This window comes from Mustela nivalis (assembly GCF_964662115.1).
Source record: "Mustela nivalis genome assembly, chromosome: 7".
Taxonomy (NCBI): domain Eukaryota; kingdom Metazoa; phylum Chordata; class Mammalia; order Carnivora; family Mustelidae; genus Mustela; species Mustela nivalis.
The window spans coordinates 85,565,043-85,585,766 of NC_139026.1; the positions used below are offsets into that span (position 1 = coordinate 85,565,043).

A 20,724-nucleotide genomic window follows, 5' to 3' on the forward strand; every position below is an offset into this window, starting at 1 on the left:
TGGAAGCTTTTAATCTCTCCTTCTATTTTCAATGATAGCCTAGCTGGATATAGTATTCTGGGCTGCATGTTTTTCTCGTTTAGTGCTCTAAAAATATCATGCCAGCTCTTTCTGGCCTGCCAGGTCTCTGTGGATAAGTCAGCTGCCAATCTAATATTTTTACCATTGTATGTTACAGACTTCTTTTCCCGGGCTGCTTTCAGGATTTTCTCTTTGTCACTGAGACTTGTAAATTTTACTATTAGGTGACGGGGTGTGGGCCTATTCTTATTGATTTTGAGGGGCGTTCTCTGAACCTCCTGAATTTTGATGCTCGTTCCCTTTGCCATATTGGGGAAATTTTCCCCAATAATTCTCTCCAGTATACCTTCTGCTCCCCTCTCTCTTTCTTCTTCTTCTGGAATCCCAATTATTCTAATGTTGTTTCGTCTTATGGTGTCACTTAATTCTCGAATTCTCCCCTCGTGGTCCAGTAGCTGTTTGTCCCTCTTTTGCTCAGCTTCTTTATTCTCTGTCATTTGGTCTTCTATATCACTAATTCTTTCTTCTGCCTCATTTATCCTAGCAGTGAGAGCCTCCATTTTTTATTGCACCTCATTAATAGCTTTTTTGATTTCAACTTGGTTAGATTTTAGTTCTTTTATTTCTCCAGAAAGGGCTTTTATATCTCTCGAGAGGGTTTCTCTAATATCTTCCATGCCTTTTTCGAGCCCAGCTAGAACCTTGAGAATTGTCATTCTGAACTCTAGATCTGACATATTACCGATGTCTGTATTGATTAGGTCCCTAGCCTTCGGTACTGCCTCTTGTTCTTTTTTTTGCGTTGAATTTTTACGTCTTGTCATTTTGGCCAGATAAGAGTAAATGAACGGGCAAGTAAAATACTAAAAGGGTGGCAACAACCCCAGGAAAATATGCTTTAACTAAATTAGAAGAAATCCAAAATCGTGAGTGGGGAGAAAGGGGATAAAAAGAGGTTCAAAAAGAAAGAAAGAAAAAAAAAAAAAGAAAAAAAAATTTTTTTAAAAAAAGAAAACACCTGAGAAAAATGTAAAAAAGAAAATATATATATATTAGATAAACTAGTAAAAAATCATTAAAAAAGAAAAAGGTAACAGTTAAAAAAAAAAAATTTTACCCGAAGGCGAGAAGAAAAAGAAAAAAAAAAATGAAAAAGAAAAAATTAAATTAACTGCAAGACTAAAAAAAAAAATCACAGGAAAAAAGCCATGAGTTCCGTGCTTGGCTTTCTCCTCCTCTGGAATTCTGCTGCTCTCCTTGGTATTGAAACCGCACTCCTTGGTAGGTGAACTTGGTCTCGGCTGGATTTCTTGTTGATCTTCTGGGGGAGGGGCCTGTTGTAGTGATTCTCAAGTGTCTTTGCCCCAGGCGGAATTACACCTCCCTTACCCGGGGCCGGGGTGAGTAATCCGCTCAGGTTTGCTTTCAGGAGCTTTTGTTCCCTGAGCGCTTTCCGTAGAGTTCCGGAGGACGGGAACACAAATGGCGGCCTCCTGGTCTCCGGCCCGGAGGAGCCGAGAGCCCAGGGCCCCACTCCTCAGTGCGCCCTCAGAGAACAGTGCCCAGTTACTCCCGTCTGCCTGACCTCCGGCCGCGCTCCGAGCTCACCGAGCCTGCGACTGGTTCAAGGTCACCCCGAGCTGCGAGCTTACTGTCGGCTCTGTCTCTGTAGCCGGCTTTCCCGTTCCAATACCCGCAAGCTCTGCGACACTCAGACACCCCCGATCCTTCTGTGACCCTGCGGGACCTGAGGCCACGCTGACCCCGCGTGGGCTTCGCCCCGGTTTAGCCTCTGGAGCGATGTCCCTCAGCGGAACAGACTTTTAAAAGTCCTGATTTTGTGCGCGGTTGCTCCGCCGCTTGCCGGGAGCCGGCCCCTCCCCCCGGGGTCTATCTTCCCGTCGCTTTGGATTCACTTCTCCGCCGGTCCTACCTTTCAGAAAGTGGTTGTTTTTCTGTTTCCAGAATTGCTGTTCTTCTTCTCTTCGATCTGCCGATGGATTTTTAGGTGTTCGCAATCTTTAGATAAGCTATCTAGCTGATCTCCGGCTAGCTGAAGCAGTCTCAGCTTGCTACTTCTCCGCCATCTTGACTCCCGTCTGTCCACTTGGGAAACTTCTGCTTTTGTGTCTTTATGTCAATTAATGATATTACTATTATTAACAAAAATAATTCAGCACTACATGGCAGGCACTGTATTAAATGCTTATATGTATTAGCACATTTGATAATGTCCAAGAATGTTTGAAGTAGGCACTTATTATTTTTCTAATTTTATGTAATAGGAAACTGAGCTTAAGGAGGTTCAGCAATGAGTTGAAAGTCACAAGCTAGTTAAGTGCAACCAGGATGTCCACTCAGGTCATGTGACTATACAAAATGCCTCTATTTACCACCATGCTATTTTGCAGTAAGGTGACAATTTGACATTCCCTAAAGACTATACTTTATTCCAACAGCTTTTAGGACAGGAGGGTAATTCCAGTAATAATAACACCAGTAACTCAGTAACACCAGATACTCAGTGTATCTGGGCACTGCTGCAAACACAAACGTGTCCATTCCTTTAATCCTAGCAATTGCCCAATGAGGTAGAAACTATCAGGATGCCCACCCACCGCTTAGGAAACCAAAGCACAGAAAAGTGACTGGTCCAAGGCCCAAAAGCCAGATGAAGCCAGAATTCAAATATGAGAAGTCTGATTCCAAAGCCTTTTTGTCTTAACCACTATGTGAAATGGTCTCTGGGGAAAAAACAGGTTAAAATTAAATAATAATAATTAATGCAAATTCTAAAGTAAATTTTAGGATCTATACCTCTTCAACCCAGTCTCTACAGAAGTAATGCAACATAAATACTGCAGCAGGGAGTAGTTTAAGAGCTGTAGATTATAAGCAGAAGACAGCAGATTCTGAACCTGTTCTGCTATTTTTTAACCTCTGTAATCATGAAACCATTATACTCTCTGAATCTCCTACTCTTATGTTAAAAGGGCAATCAGGGGCACATGGGTGATTCAGGTCATGATTCCAGGGTACTGGATTGAGAACCACATCAGGGTCCTTGCTCAGCAGGAAGCCTACTTCTCCCTCTCCCACTCCCCCCGTCTCTCTCGTTGTGTCAAATAAATAAGAAAAATCTTTAATAAAAAAAAAAGAGAGAGAGAGAGAGAAAGAAAGAAAAGGCAATCAACCAGCAACAGATGAACAGATAACAAAGAAGTGGTATATGTATACAATGGAATATTACTCAGCCATCAAAAAGAATGAAATCTTGCCATTTGCAATGACATGGATGGAGCAAGAGAGCATTGTGCTAATAAGCAAGGAAGTCAGAGAAAGACATATGTCCTATGATCTCATTCATGTGTGGAATTTAAGAAACTAAATAAATAAGCAAAGGCAAAAAGAGAGAGAGACAAACCAAGAATTAACTATAGAGAACAAACTGATGGTTACCAGAGGGGAGGAGGATTGGAGGATGGGTGAAGGGGATTAAGAGTACACCTATCATGATGAGCACTGAGTAATATATGGAAGAGCTGAATTACTACATTGTACACTTGAAACTAATATAATGCTGTACGTTGACCATACTGGAATTAAAATAAAAAACTTTTTAAAAAATGGCAATCATACTACATGCCCTGATTACTTTGTAAGTTTCTTCTAAGGATCACATAAGAAAATATATGAAAGAACATTTTTGCCTTTGGTAGGTTTTTCTGTATATCAAAATCAACTTATTTAATGTCTTGAGAAAAATTCAAGTCATTCAAAATTCAATACTTATAGCTTATGTAAAAGCTATACATAAAAGGCTCAATTTCATTACCTTTCCATATGCCACATTACAATACATCTAGCAATGTATAACACTAACAAACTCTATCCTAAGTGTACTATAAAATACTGAGGCTATACAAGTTATGAGCATTTCAGTAATTTATACCGTGAACTGGGGAAATTATCTCTGTAAACAGATTATGATTATTACTCAATTTTAAGCATATGTATGATACAACAGAAATAACAGTATGAAAGTCTTAAATTGGTCAGTCTTACTGATGCTGATAACAGCTAGAGGATAGTGACTTAATATTTTAACAACCTGGTAGCCTCTAAAATTCACTTGGTTTTAACAATGTTTACAGCACACCCACATTTTGCTAGGGTGCTATTTTAGACATTTGCTAAAGTTGGTCCCTATGGTTAAAATTCAACTAAGCTGTATAAACATCAGCTGAGCATTCTAACTATGTGCAAAGGACTGTGCCAGGTACTATGCAAAACCATGAAGAATACCAGCCCTGCTTTCAAAACATACAGATACCACACTCATACACAACACATATACACAAGATACATGCTAATTACTACTTTAGACATTCCTAGTTTTTTAAATTTTTACACTTTGCTTTAGCTTATCATCTGCCTTTAGATGGTATATAATGTGGATATCATGAGGGAAAAAAACTGCAGCATGAAAATTTAAGGATGTTGTAACTCTTCAAGTAACCTACTTAAAGAATCTAGTTAGAGTCTCCTTTCACTGTAAATACTAAAAATACACATCCTGTAAATAAGTATTTTTGTTAGTGAACTGGCACAATATTAAAACTATAAAGAAACAATCTATTTATCTACTTAACACCCTCTATACAACCATAACTTTATTTGTATGCTAATGAAGCAACCTTAGCACGTGGCTATACAAAAACTTATGAAAATGTAATGCTAAAATTATGGGGCACTGAAGAATGCATCTAGACTTAGAATTTCAAATGACATAAAATACCAATCTTTACAAGTGTACATCATTATATTTTTATTTTTGGAAAATGTCTTATAAATAGCTCACCTGAATACATTCTCATTCCTTAAGTCACAATTCACTATATAGTCAATTAACTTATGTCTAAAGATAATCTGTTCTTGTATGATTTCATTTTCTTAAAAAGCAAAATACTTTATTTTCAATAAAAAAATTTACATATGAAAGTCAAAGACAGTAATTTCAGTAAAAATGAAAATCAACCACCATATCTTTTCTTGAGTTCTTCAACAGACTTATCCTTCAATCCTGATTTGTCTATGTGATTGAACAATACATGTGCAACTGAAAAAAGAAAAAAAAATCATTTTAATCTCCATTTTTTAAAAACTAAGTGAGACAAAATTACAGAGAGTAATCTGATTTATCAAATAAAACTTCTCATATTTTAAAGCAATAACCATTATATTTGTAAATTCTAATCCAGATATTTAAAAAGCTAATCTGAGAAAGTTATACAGGAATCTAATAATGTTTCTTACCAGAATATTTTGTAAAAAATATTAAACTTAACTCATTCTGTCCTACTTTAAACATTTTGCCCCCTGTAACGAGCACAATTTATTTACTTAATATTTCAATTAACTTTTTCAAAGTGAAACTATTTTAAAAGAAAATTTTGTATCCACTACTGTAAATTGAAACTTAGCAGTAACATCTAAAAAATGTTGGCCATACCTTTTTATAATATGCAATAAAATATGTAACTATTAAAAATTAAAACAAAACTTGCCTATAAATCATATAAAATCATCTTTTATACCACTGAATGGTCCACACTCAACACTTTGGAAAACTCTGTATAATGCAACATTAACACTGGCTACTGGTTCTTACTGATAAAAAAAAAAGGTAACACCAGCTAATACTGATCAAATGCTTATTAGGTACACTCTAGGAACCTTTCCAGGAGCTCCCCGTGTTTAGCTTAGCTGACAATGGTGACTCAACCAAGACAGTACTATTGGTAGGCCAGTGTAAAGAACCAACTCACATTCTTTGAGTACACTTCTACTTATCACATTACAGTATCAAGAAATTCACTTCCTCAATGCATTTATACAGACAGGCTGCTACGCTCTAAGCACTGTTCTATGCCCCAAGGCCTAGAGAACAAGGTATACACAGTTCCTGCTGTCGTGGAGCTTTCACTCTATTAGGAAAGAGACATCATAAACAAATACATGAAATATTTTCAGCTAGTTACATATTATGAAGAAAAATAAAGGAGGGTAAGAAGCCAGAGGATGATAAAGGGAGACAGGCAGTTACTTTGAGTAGGTCTGCTGAGGAAAGGGGTCTCTGAAGTAGTAACTCTGGTGGAAAATGAATGAAGTGAAGAAGCTGGCAAGGGGGAGATATTCTGGGCTGCGGAAATGGCCAACTGCGAAGAGTCCAAGGCCAAAATACGTTTACCAGCCTGGTATACCAAAAAATATAAAGTTAGTATGGTGGAGCAGAGTAATCAAAAAAAGTAGTGGAAGAGGTTATAACAGTCAGTAGTAAGAGAAGTTAGTATTTTTCAGGGAACTTTAGGGGCTGTTTTTGAGTAAAGATAAAAGAAATGGGGGTGCCTGGGTGGCTCAGCAGGTTAAAGCCTCTGCCTTCGGCTCAGGTCATCCCAGGGTCCTGGGATCGAGCCCTGCATCGGGCTCTCTGCTCAGCAAGGAGCCTGCTTCCTCCTCCCTCTCTCTCTGCCTGCCTCTCTGCCTACTTGTGATCTCTATCGGTCAAATAAAATAAATAAAATCTTAAAAAAAAAAAAAAAAGAAATCTTTTAGCTTAAACCCTATTTAAAAATCATACGTAAAATGATATGTCCACTTCTTTAAGTACAATACAAAGAGTATTTTTCTTAGTGATTCAGACTCATTCAGTGTTGCTGCTAGAAACATAAAGAAACAAGAAAAGGAGCCCAAGGTATATTTAATCCAGAAGATATATGAAAAAAAAACTGTGGAAAGAACTAAGATGCCCTTCAACGGACGAATGGATAAGAAGATGTGGTCCATATACACTATGGAGTATTATGCCTCCATCAGAAAGGATGAATACCCAACTTTTGTAGCAACATGGACGGGACTGGAAGAGATTATGCTGAGTGAATAAGTCAAGCAGAGAGAGTCAATTATCATATGGTTTCACTTATTTGTGGAGCATAACAAATAGCATGGAAGACATGGGGAGTTAGAGAGGAGAAGGGAGTTGGGGGAAATGGGAAGGGGAGGTGAACCATGAGAGACTAAGAACTCTGAAAAACAATCTGAGGGTTTTGAAGGGGTGGGGAGTGGGAGTTCGGGGTACAGGTGGTGGGTATTATAGAGGGCACGGATTGCATGGAGCACTGGGTATGGTGCAAAAATAATGAATACTGTTATGCTGAAAATAAATAAAAAATAAAATTTTAAAAAATGGTACATAGAGTTTCTGTTATTTTTAAAACTAAAAACCTGATACTGCTGCATTCTAATAATTTTTCTTTTTCTGAAAACTTGAGGAAAGCCCAAAACTCTTACCTAACTGAAGTTCCTGCACAGTCTGATTTTACTTAAGGTTTCCCTAAACTGACACTTCATGGGAAGAACACAGATGTAAAAATAAATAAGGAATAGAATTCTACAGGTTCATCACCTGCCAACTGTCCCCCGACTCTACAGTCTGCATTGTACTTCTTTTAATTTTGTGAAGACAATTTGCTCTTTCCTGCCTCAGAACTTCCACATACATCATTCTCTGGGTCTAACACGCTTCCCCAGCCCTTTCATCTAATTGACTCCCGCACGTCTTTGAGGATTCAGGTTCCAACAAACAAACACAAAGAAACTGGCTCTCACAGAAGGGACTGGACCTCCCTTGCACCCACGCCCGGTGACATGCATCTGTGGTAGGAACCCTTAACGAGTCCCACCAAAGCAAGCTCTCAACCATTACGCTTTACTGAGTTTTCAAGTAGAAGAGTCCAGACATAAAGTCAGACTGCCTAACTTTAAATCCTGGGTCTGAAAAAAAAATAAAATAAAAATCAATGAATAAAAATCAATCAATCCTAGGTCCAGCTTCCTACCTAGATGACCTTGGTCAGGTGCCTTACCTCTCTATGCCTCAGTTTCTATTTCTGTAAAAAGGAATTAATAATCACACTTAAAGTTCACAATGCTGTTTTTTGGGGGTTAAAAGATTTTATTCTACTTAACTGTAATTCAATTTAACTTGTGATTAATTTAAATTTAACTATATGTATCTTAGAGTAAGTATTTAACAAATGTCCAATATATTTGTTGAATAAATGAAGGAACATGTCAGAATAAAGATCTGGAAAAGCTTTCCTCATAGACTTACTTTTTTTCTCAGGTTCTGACATAAACATCACTGCCATATCAAACCTTTTTAGTTCAGAAAGTTTTTGCAAGATTTCAAAGATGAGTGATGGCTCTTCTTTCCTGAAACAATCCAAATATAAAACAAATGATTAATTAAAAGTAGCTCATGTAATTCTGTTTTTCTAACACAGTATTTCTAATTATACATAAATAAGGTCTCCATTTATCTTTTTTCCCTGGATGTGGTCTACATTTTAAGTGCCCAAATGAAGAGATTTATCAAGTAACTGAAGAAATTATAATTTTCTTAAATGTGAGGCTTAGCACAGACTTTTTAAAAATTTATTTTTTTATTTAAATTCAGTTAATTAACATAGTATATTAACAGTTTCAGGGGTAGAGTTCAGTGATTCATCAGTTGCATGTAACACCTAGTGCTCATAACATCTCATAGCACAGACTTTATTAATTTGCTATCACATTTATCACTTCCACACCTCCCCTTCTTTAAAAAAAAGTTTTAAAGTCCATTTTCCTCCTACCTAAACATTTCCCATATTATTGCTTGCACTTGTCATCCCTTCACAACTTCTGCAATGGTGAAATTTACCAGAGAGCTAATTTTGCTATACAGAAGGCAGTAAGTAATATGACATCAAGGAGAATGACTTTCCCAAACCACTACAAATAGCCTAACATTACAATATGTAGGTATAATGAAAATAAATTCCACTTACTCAATATAAAAGTCATGCAGAATTTTAATGATCTGGTTGAATACATCAGGATCCAGATTTTTCTGAAACAACTTAGGATACATGGATGGTTCAATTTGCTTGGAAAAAATATAAAGAGAAAATTATATCACAGTAACATTTATATATCACAAATTATGTATATAACAACTGCTTAGGTGAATATAGGGAAGAATACTGTTTACGCACTAGTGCTGACTGAGTAATAATGGGGTCACAGCGCAATGTAACTATGAGTGAAGAACAAAAGTCGGAGGAAATGTTAGATAAATCACTTTGTTCGAGGCAAAGAAAAATCTATGAACAGAGAGATGTTCCCAAAGACAGGAAACTTGGAAGACAGCTCTCAAGGAGCAATAAAAATGATTAGTTTAAAAAACAGAATTACATCAGATAATGCATTTAGAAGCAACTGTATACCAGAAAACTGTAAGGGATTATTACTATAACCACACTTGTAAAGACAATGCTAAAATCCATTATTTGGTGAACATCCTAAGATCTGATGATCCTTTTTCTTGGAGCAAATAAGAGCTCACTTAAGAAAATGATTGTCTAAATATTGCAAGCAGTGCTTGGGGCACATGGAAGGCACTCAATGTGTTTTATCTTCTTTCCCCATCTTGAAGAATGAAGAATTAAATTTAAGTTAGGATTTCTGAAATAAGATCAAGCTATTTTAAACCACAGAACTTAACACAGAACCTATTTCCAAAGGTTTCCCAGTCGCAAACATTTAAAACAGTCTGGCTGAGGTAATACGCGCAGGCAAAGAAGGATTCTACAAACATATTCTACAAAAAGCAGATACAGTACTATTGTACAGTACTAGCGACAAAATAAGTCCTATGACCTTCTACTTAAACTACAACTACTAGCTTCCTTTCTTACCTTCAAATAGCGATACAACATATCCGGAGAATTTTTTAGTTGTCTGAAATCAGATTCAAGCTGGAATGAGTTTGCAGGAACTGGAGGAAGAACGGTTGTGACAAACTGTGCAGGTGTCTTATCTATCTCTACAGAAATCTTTTCACTGAAAGACTGACATACATCCTGTTTCAAGTTGACTGAAGGCCTGAAATATTTCAGAGGCATCAAACAATTAGAAAAGAACCACAAATAGTTACAGCTTATACAAGGAAATGTCAATGGAGATTTTCAATTCCTGACTTTATTAATATAGTATTGTAACTATTTATATTCCACACGTAGTGAACTCTTCCAGCTAATAAAAATACACCTATATTTTTGGCAAGGCAGATAATGCTTTTGCCAATTTTTTAAAATATTTATTTATTTATGTTCCGTTAGCCACTGTGTAGTACATAATTAGTCCCTGATGCAGTGTTCAATGATTCATTAGTTAAGTATAATACTCAGTGCTCATCACAGCACATGCCCTCCTCAATACCCAACACCCTGTTATCCCCCCACCCCCTTTCCTTTGCCAATTTTCACATGCTAGCTATGTAATGACTATTCTCATCTGTTGCGCTAATCTAGCCTGGCCACTTTTTGAAGCACACCGTTTCTATATACTGCATCACTACATCACATATACTCGCAACTGTGCCTTTCAGAAAATCCAAATTATGACAGTTTCAGGAAAGATAGTCCCAGACACCAAGAAATGCTTCCTCCTTTTAAAAAAATCTGTCTGGGGCTGCCTGGGTGGCTCAGTCAGTGGGTTAAAACCTCTGCCTTTGGCTTGGGTCATGATCCTAGGATCCTGGGATCGAGCCCGCATCGGGCTCTCTGCTCAGCAGGGAGCCTGCCTCTCCCTCTCTTTCTGCCCGCCTCTCTGCTTACTTGTGATCTCTGTCAAATAAATAAATAAAATCTTAAAAAAAAAAAAATCTGTCTGTTCAATGTTTTCCCCAAATCACTAAATAATCACTGTCACTTTAAATAAAACCACTAAAATTCAACATTTAAAAAAAAAAAAACTTGGGGCGCCTGGGTGGCTCAGTGGGTTAAGCTGCTGCCTTCGGCTCAGGTCATGATTTCAGGGTCCTGGGATCGAGTCCCGCATCGGGCTCTCTGCTCAGCAGGGAGCCTGCTTCCTCCTCTCTCTCTCTGCCTGCCTCTCTGCCTACTTGTGATCTCTCTCTGTCAAATAAATAAATAAAATCTTAAAAAAAAAAACAAAAAACTTCTTTTTTTTTTTAAAGATTTTATTTATTTGACACACAGAGATCACAAGCAGGCAGAGAGGCAGGCAGAGAGAGAGAGGAAGGGAAGCAGACTTCCTGTTGAGCAGAGAGCCCGATGCGGGGCTCGATCCCAGGACCCTGGGATCATGACCTGAGCCGAAGGCAGAGGCTTAACCCACTGTGCCACTCAGGCGCCCCCCTAAAAAATAAAAACTTTTAATAGGATTGCTGAGTGGCAATACAAGAATGTATGAATAAAGTTTCAATATCCCCTGGAGTGACTGGGTGGGTCAGTCTTTAAATGTCTGCCTTCAGCTCAGGTCATGGTCCCAGGGTCCTGGGATCGAGCCCCATAACAAGGCTCCCCGCTTAGCGAGAAGCCTGCTTCTCCCTCTCTCACTTCCCCTGCTTATATTCCCTCTCTTACTGTATCTCTTTCTGTCAAATAAATTAAAAATCTTAAAAAAAAAAAAAAGTTTCAACATCCCCAAATAAACCTAATTAATCTAGATCTTTTATATTCTCACCATTAAGCAAATGCATGACTATTTTTTTAAATTCCACTTTCTTTCTTTCTTTCTTTCTTTCTTTTTTTATTTATTTTAAAGATTTTATTTATTTATTTGACAGAGAGAGATCAACTAGGCAGAGAGGCAGGCAGAGAGAGAGGAGGAAGCAGGCTCCCTGCTGAGCAGAGAGCCCGACGCAGAACTCGATCCCAGGACCCTGAGATCAAGACCCGAGATCAAGACCCGAGCCGAAGGCAGCGGCTTAACCCACTGAGCCACCCAGGCGCCCCTCCACTCATAATTTAAAAAGCTCACAAATAATCTTAGATATTAATGGCTAGAATAATGATGACTAATTTCTACATTTTTTATGAAGCTTCCTTTTAAAAATTTTTTTGACAGACAGAGATCACCAGTAGGCAGAGAGGCAGGGAGAGAGGGAGGGGGAAGCAGGCTCCCCACTGAGCAGAGAGCCCGGGGCTCAATTCCAGGACCCTGGGATCATGACCTGAGCTGAAGGCAGAGGCTTTAACCCACTGAGCCACCCAGGCGCCCCTGAAGCTTCCTTTTAAAACCATTTTTGCTGAATTACAAAGTGAAATACAAATACTAAAGTCCTAGAATAAAAATGCAGAGAATCAATTTGTTAAGATACTTTCTTACCTCTGAATTTCCCACTATGGTACAGGAATAGTGATCACACCTTAAGCAAAACCTCTCTTACGATTTAAGTACAAATAAAAATCTAGAATGTAAAGTTGGGCAGTTCAAAGCACTATGGTGGTAAGCACACACCAGAAGTCTCATCAGTAATACCAATTTTCTAGCGCATTATTACCACTCTAGATGAGTATCAAGTAAGAGTATTTCTTCTGGGAAGCCTGGGTGGTGCCGTCAGTTAAGCATCCAACTCTCATTTCAGCTCAGGTCATGATCTCAGGGTCATGAGACCAAGCTCCACGTGAGGCTTATCCTCTGTGCAGAGTCTACATAAGACTCCCTCTCTCCCCCCTCGCTCTCACTTCCTCTCCCTCTCTCAAAATAATTTTTTTTTTAAAGAGTATTTCTTCTACTCACGGCAGGACCGAAGTATCACTGATTTCTTCTATTTTCAATACTTTTGCTTTCGGAATATCACTGGTGGGCAAAAGGTCATCTTGGCTTGAATTCTTTTTACTCGCAGCGCCTGCACTTGCTATTCTGTCTGCCAGGTGACTAGGGTTGTTCTGTGGAGCAGCAGTACTGCTACCCGGCACGTCAATGGTCTGGATCAAATTACCGGTCTCTTCAATAGGAACTTTCTTGAGTGGTTTCTACAACGATTAAAATCAATTCTTTAAATCAACATTAAAGGTTTCCTACTTCAGGGTCACCAATTAAAAGGCTGCAGTGTTCTTATAACTAGTATCGGCTCCCTATTTAGAGAACGTACTTAGATTTTAAGTTCACAGACTAACAGTGTTAAGTCAGTTCACTCTGATGGCAAGACAGACAGGGGTCATACTCTGAGAATACAAAGAATAAAAAAAGATGCACAGCACCTAGAAGTATGTAAGTCTGAATGGGAGAAAGAAGAGCTGTACTTCTACATAATTCCAAGGCAATAGGACGCATGCTGTGAAAGGGGAAAGCACCACATGCTAAGAGAACACAGGGAAGGAAGACAAACAGTGGCACCAGGGGAGTCATCACAGAAAAGTACACATGAATGGCAATGTGGAAGGGCACAGCATGGTCAGTGGAAAGATGAGAAGTCCATAAGGGCTAGAGCAAGGGGAGGAGTTGGGGGGAACAAAGCCTGAAAGGCTGTTTAAAGACAGCTTATAAAGGAATTGTGTGCCATGTCCAGGAGTTTGGACTTGACTCGAGAGGCAACAAAGCCAAGAAAAAGTATGGCCAAATCTACAGTGAACTAAGTGAAGGCAAGCAGAACAAGGTCAGACAACAACCAGCACTCTGTATGAAACAGACTAACATTAAAATCTAAGTAGATTTTAAAAATAAATAAGTAAAAAATAAAAAGCACCTAAGTAGATTTTCTAAACATGCAGCCGCTGGATAAAACCAGCCCAGGATTAAAGATCTGCCAAATATGTTCACAAAGTTGGTAAGACTTGACCATAATTAGTTTCTAATGTAACAAAATAAGTAGGATTCACTGTTTATTTCAATCATTACAAATGTTAAACATGTTCAATTTCTTCTTAAGTTTACATATAATACTCTGTTATTTTTAATTTTAAAAACCCTCAATTTATTCTAAGTGTTCATTTCAACTGTATGGGTGAATTTTAAATCAGTAAGTTTTAAATATAAAAACTGTAGACACACATATTAAACTTAGTATTAAACCCAGACATTCTATTAACATAGCCAAGATAAGAAGACCTAACAGTTACAACTGAGTGTTCCTGGATGAACAAACATAAATTTTAAAAGCGATTAGCAAAACTGTTAACAGAATCCCAGTAGCCGTTCTATTTAAAGTACGATCATGTTAAGCTGAAGTCTGCCTTGCTGAGAACTCTGAACAGCAATAGTTTTCTCTGAAGATACTAACCAAGAATGGGCACGTGTCAGTGCTGCACAAGGGACTATGATTTCTGACAGGTAATAAATCACTGGACTAAACCAATACAGTCCCATTTAAAACAAAATCCTTTCAAAACTAACAACAGATGTGTAAACATGATCCTAATTTTAAAATTCCTTAATCAGTAGTCTCTGTGAAGTGTAGACCTATGAGTGGGTACTAGGAGCTACTAGTGCTGAGGGCTACTGATGGTTGGGAGCAATAGGGGGGATGACAGTATGCTGATTAACAGGAGTGAAACACAAAAGATATCACTACAGAAAGATTTAAGAAAATACGAAAGGTTCAACTAACACTTTCTCAAAACGAAGATTTAGATGCATTTTATTTAGCTCTATGCTATGGCCATTTCAAGAAAAGGAAGAGAAAAATAAAAATAAAGAGAAAGGGAGAAAGAGAAGGGGAAGGGCCAAGTAGAAAGATGAAATTTTGCTATAGAAAAATGAAAATAAAACAAAATAAAGTATTTCAGCACAGACTATGAGATCAGGAGACCCTTCATTTACTACCACCTACCCTGGGTCCCGGGAAGAACTACATCACTGCTCTCCTAGATGCTCTCTGGAGATGATTCGCCAAAAGTACCGTGAAACGCAGACTTCCCTGGCCTAGGCTCTCATTTGACTCAAGTAATGCTAGGACTCTTCCTCCAATTCCTGGACCTTCCTCTCTTCCCTGACCTTTTTCCCAGTGGTATGGTTCTCTCATAAATTTGTGACTGAGAAGGAAATTAATATTCATTTCACCTAAAACTGCCTTAGCATTAATGGATATTATTTCCTTCGATCGAAACTAACTTGTGATTTAGCCTCAAGGGGAAAAAGTAAGGATCACACAGGGATTAGGTAACTTGCCCAAGGGGGCTCAAATCAACTCTTGAAAACAGTATACCAAATGGCATCTTCTATCTTTTAGATAATGCCCACATTTTTATTATGAAGACCAACTACAAAAATAAACACAATTTTTCCCCTTCCTGCTAAGATACTGGTTTATTTTGTTTGGGAACATTTACAGAATAGTCCACCCCAGATCTTTCATTTCACAGAGGTGTTTTAAGATCTTGCCACAAAAGACTTAAATGCATGTTGCATTTTCAAACTATTAACATAAACTGGTTTTTAAAGTGAGGGAGAAGAGAACCCCACAAATGTATAAAAGTCCTTATATACTGGCCATGGGACATTTGATCTACCACACGCCTTTGTTTTTATAATTATGGACAACAAAGTCTGACAAATGGTTTTTTAAACCTTATCAATTTTTTGTGAAAATGTCTTATAAAGATGTAAAAGTTTAAAACACTTTTTTAAAACTTTTCATTAAACATTTGATCACCTTAATTGAAAAGAATAACAGCACATTAACATAATGTATGAAAATGAATACAATGTATAGAAGCAACTAGATTTATGCCTGTCCCGAAACAAGTATTGTCTCAGAACAAAGTCACAATAAGAACACTGGGAGTGGGGTGGGAGTGCACCTGGCTGGCTCTCAGCAGAGCACACGACTCCAGATAACAGGGTCACAAGGTGGAATGCCTACACTGGGTGTGGAGCCTACTTAATTAAAAAAAAAGAAAAAGAAAAAGAAAGAAAAGGGGGAAAAAAAAAAAAGAACACTTGAAAAGCATTTAACTGAAATTCACTGTTACTAACCTGAAATATGACCTTGACAATACAAACTTTCTTTGCTTCATTTTCTTCCTTTGTAAAAGGAAAATAAAAATACCTGCTCTGACTTCCTTATAAAATTAAGGCTCTCAAAGCATCCACCATGCAGAAGAGTTACTTCCAGGAGGCAGCAAAAGGATCATGGCCAGTGAAGGGGGGCACACAGGGGAATTCTGGAGGCTGACACCTTTCAACTTCTGACTTAGTTGGTGATTTCATGGGTGTTCACTTTATAATTATTTTTAAAATCTTAGTCTTGTGGACTCTTCTGCATGTATTAGGTAAATGTTAGAAATTGTCATAGTCATTATATATATATATATATATATATATATATATATATATATATATATATATATATATAACTTACAGATAATAACCAAAGATTCAGCACAAAATAAATTGCTAAATTCATGCCAGCTACTCTTTCTGTTATAATACTACAGAGGAAAAAAAACTGGCTTTGTTGGACTTAATGAAAAATAGTACGGTATACCAAAAACAATGTGCAATATATATATTTTTAAAGACAATTTGCTTATACTAGAGCTCTGCCTTAGGTAAATTTTTTTTTTTTTAAAGATGTAGCCAAGGTACTGAGGGTCTTGCAATGTAAGGGTAAACCTGGCTGAGGACACTGTACCCATCTTCAGGTTTCTCAGGATACCCCTATGATGGCTATGTCACTTCCGCCCACTGAGCTGGAGAGCAGGGGTCTCTAGCAGAGAAAAAATGAGGCTGTTTAAACAAAGGCAGACATACACCACTTCTGAGGATGTGCACTGTACCAAGATCCCATGCTGGGTTCTCTGAGCCATGAAGCATACCTCTTTCTTTCCAGCTGATCTGAGCCCCAAGCTGTCCACAATTATTTCATGAGTTATGAAAATACCTGAACCAGGCAGGGCCCTGTCGTGTACAGGTACAGGGTACAGGGTACAGGGCTCCCCCTTATCCTTGGGGATCACCTAAGCATGTGGGAAATCCTCTGCCAATCAGGGACCAGAGAGTAGGGAAGAGTTCAAGGTGGTGGAGAAATGAGTGGAGGGTTTGTTTTAATTCTGCACAGTCTATGCATATCAAAATAAACCTCCCTTCCTCCCAGAGCTTTCATGAGATCCAGAAGCTGGTGCCGCTCCCCCTGAGAAACAGCAGCTCTGATCTACCAAGGACACAAAGAAGGGCAAGGTAAATGCTGTGGCCATTTTCAGCAGTACCTCTTTTGGGAAGCCTTTTTATACAGCACTCTCCCTGGCCTTACCTCTGTTTTATGTGTGGTACGAGATATCTGCTGTGTTACTTATTTTCAAAGTGCAAACTCTCAACCCAAGAGCCTATAGGCTTCTCTATTTTCACTGTGTCATCTTGGCTGTGCCTCCAGAAGCCAAAGTACTTAAAGGCTGAGGACCCTTAGGGCTGTGACTGTATATTTCTGGGAATAACATGGAGAGGATGACACCACACCCCACGCTGAAGCCTCTTGGCCTGGCTGACTCCTTCCAGAACACCTCTAGGTGGAATCATTGTTGTTTCCTCCTTTCCTGTTTCCATTTAGGCAACTAACCTATTCATAATGTCTACAATAATCCTCTCAACTGGAAAATGTGAAATGCCATCCCTCCAACTTTGCATTGTGTGCTTTGTGCAATTTTGAATGGTCTTAGGAGAAGGTCAACTTCCTAACTCATCACTGCTCCATCTCTGTTGATAAATATGCTATATGCAGAGTCCCTCCAGTTGTACCCTGGGTAAAAATATTCTGAATTATCGGAGGTGACAGATTTGTAGTAGAAAATGTACACTAGCAGTGAAATCATGAAGAGAGAAAAATCAGTTCTACTGCAGAGCCAGTTCCACACAAAGTCCTTCTGCTGTGTTCTTACGAGCGGGTTCTGCTGTGTCCTGAGTCACTGTTAGAACTGATCCTGAGGGGCGCCTGTGTGGCTCAGTGGTTGGGCCGCTGCCTTCGGCTCAGGTCATGATCTCAGGGTCCTGGGATCAGGTCCCGCATCGGGCTCTCTGCTCAGCGGGGAGCTTGCTTCCCTCTCTCTCTCTCTCTGGCTGCCTCTCTGTCTACTTGTGATTTCTCTCTGTCAAATAAATAAATCTTTAAAAAAAAAAAAAAGAACTGATCCTGCCTCTCATGATACATCATGGGAATTCTATAGCACACATCCAAACACATTCGTGTTCATTATTATTTACAATTTTTGCCTTTTTCCATACAACATAATTACTATGTGTCTCACAGTGTACTTATATCAGAACTACCTATGAATTGATAAGATAAACAGAGCTGAGCTTAGTTAATGTTTATAAGTAATAAGTTCCTCCCAGAAAACACCCTCTAAGTTCCTCTCCAAGACTCCAGAGGTCCCCACCTCCAAGAGGTCCCTGAGGCCACTGACAGAACTTCCAGAGAGAAGACCCCTTTTGTCAGGGAGGGAAGCAAAGGAAGAAGGTTGTGCACTGGCAAGCAGAATTTTTCCACAGGAGTGGCTATGATTCCGTGTGTGGAATGGGCTTTTTAATCTCACTCATTCTCTCTGTTCTCAGTGCACAAAAAACCATCACCTGTAGCCACAGAGGAGGGACGCAGGGTTACCCTGGACACAGATGCCTGCCCGATTAGAGTACATGACTTGTTAGTTTGAAATTACTTCTGGTAATCCTCTAGGATGGAACCCCAGCTGTTCCACACTGGCAGACATGGGCAGTGACATGTGGTGACAGTAATTTAACCTCCTGGCCTCTTTTCCCCCAAGCTGCAGGCAGCACCCAGTGGGGGGACAGAGTTTTCTGGCACTGATGCTGCTCTCTGGGAACCTGGCAGTAGGAGAGATGGCAGGTGCAGACGCCTATTTTTCTGGGGTTCAGCTGTTGTTGATATTGGCTCTTTTGTCTGTCATATCAACACAGCTTTCACTTCTGCTCTGCAAGTCAGTATGGTGACCAGAGGACCCCCCCTTTACCAGGACCATCCTGCACGTGCTACTCCATGGGCCCCCCCCCTTCATCACCATCCATGGGCTCTGAACCACCTCCACCCCCTGCACCTCAGTGGCCCTGGGAACCACCCACACCACCCCACTCGCACCACCTGATAAATGATCTGAGCAGTGTGAGTGGACTTAAAAAGCACGTTCATCTTACTTTTGTTGTTGAGCTTAAGTGCTAACTTTAGATCTAACCCTCCAGAAGATGCAAGGTTATTATTATAATAATATCACAGGGGGGCCTGGGTAGCTCAGTGGGTTAAAACCTCTGCCTTCAGCTCAGGTCATGATCTTGGAGTCTGGGATTGAGCCCCACATCGGGCTCTCTGCTCAGTGGGGAGCCTGCTTTCCCCCCCTCTCTCTGCCTACTTGTGATCTCTGTCAAATAAATAAATATCTTTAAAAAATTTTAAAAAAGAAAATATGTAGAAATATTTAAATTTGTAGTGTTAAGTCAACGAAAAAGTTATCCCACAATTCTAAACAGCTGAATTTTCCCCATTTTTATTGATATCAATAATCCTGAGTGCTTTTTAAAGATTCTAAAGAGTTTATTTATTCAACACTTTGTCTCCAACTCTTATTATTATAACACTGATATTTAAAAAGGAAGGAAAAAATGAAAGAAAAGTGTTTCACTTACATTTGACCCAAGATGAGATGGATTATCAATAGGTTTTATCACATTTTGCCTTTGTGTAGAATCAAGAAAAACATCATCCCAATGTCCTTTCTCAATTAAGTCCTTGAAAATAAATTTGTAAGCATGACTACCAAAATATATATTCTCAAGTTAGTTATATAATAGTAATGTGTTTCTGTTTGAGAAAACTAGACCATATTTTGGTGAAAAGAATATATTACCTTTTTAATTTTGGAAAGTTCAGTAACTGCTTGCTTATTCCCAGGTTCCAAAAGCAAAACAGTTTCAAAATCTAAAGTGAATTTTCAAGAAACAGAATAAATTAGTGAAAATATTTACAGAGTTCAAGACATGATACATTTAGTTAGTAACCCAGGCTTCTCTCTAGAAGTTTTACTTAGTGTGCAAGGAAACAGGCTGAGCAATAATAAGAGCTAAACATTGACCAGGTGCTCTTCTAGTTACTTTGTGTGAATTCTTGTGTGACCCCCATAACAACCCCACTTTTCAGATGATACAACTGAGGTCTAGAGATCATCTAACTTATCAAAGCTCACATTATTAAAAAATGACAGGGTTACTCACTAAATATTAAGACAGAATCTAAGAGAATTCCATATAATGGAATATTATTTGGCCTTAAACCTTGGAAGACATTAGCTAAGTTAAAGAAGCCAGACACAAAGGGACAAATACTGCATGATTCTACTTATATGGGGTACCTAGAACAATCAAATTCATAGAGACAGAAAGTAAAATGATAGCTACCAGGGGCTAATGGAGGAAGGAATGGGGATGTCTGATGGTGATGGTGATGGCTGCTCAACAGTGTGAATGTACTTAATGCCACTGAATTGTACACTTAAAAATAATTAAGATGGTAAATTTTATGTTATGTATATTTTACTACCATTTTTTAAATGCATGACCTACAGCTGAAGCCAGGTTTAAAGAGAAACTCTCAGATTTAAATGCACATATCAGGGATGCCTGGGTGGCTCAGTTGGTTAAGCAGCTGCCTTCGGCTCAGATCATGATCCCAGCGTCCTTGGATCGAGTCCCACATCGGGCTCCTTGCTCGGCGGGGAGCCTGCTTCTCCCTCTGCCTCTGCCTGCCATTCTGTCTGCCTGTGCTCGCTCTCTCCCCCTCTCTCTGATAAATAAATTTTAATAAATAAATAAATAAATAAATAAATAAATGCACATATCAGAAAAGAAGGC

At 38.7% G+C, this 20,724-nt stretch overlaps 1 protein-coding gene across 1 annotated transcript in view; it reads right to left on the reverse strand.

Moving 5' to 3' along the window:
* Positions 1-4,824: 4,824 nt before the first annotated feature.
* Positions 4,825-20,724, reverse strand: part of RPAP3 (RNA polymerase II associated protein 3) — a 41,419-nt gene continuing 25,519 nt past the window's right edge. Inside the window, exons 11-17 of the mRNA XM_082738875.1 lie at positions 19,725-19,795; positions 19,504-19,605; positions 12,673-12,908; positions 9,822-10,008; positions 8,913-9,010; positions 8,195-8,295; positions 4,825-5,140 (exon numbers count right to left, since the gene is read on the reverse strand). Coding sequence (XP_082595001.1) covers positions 5,055-5,140; positions 8,195-8,295; positions 8,913-9,010; positions 9,822-10,008; positions 12,673-12,908; positions 19,504-19,605; positions 19,725-19,795 — 881 coding nt within the window. The 3' untranslated portion in view covers positions 4,825-5,054. The remainder of the gene's footprint in view (positions 5,141-8,194; positions 8,296-8,912; positions 9,011-9,821; positions 10,009-12,672; positions 12,909-19,503; positions 19,606-19,724; positions 19,796-20,724) is intronic.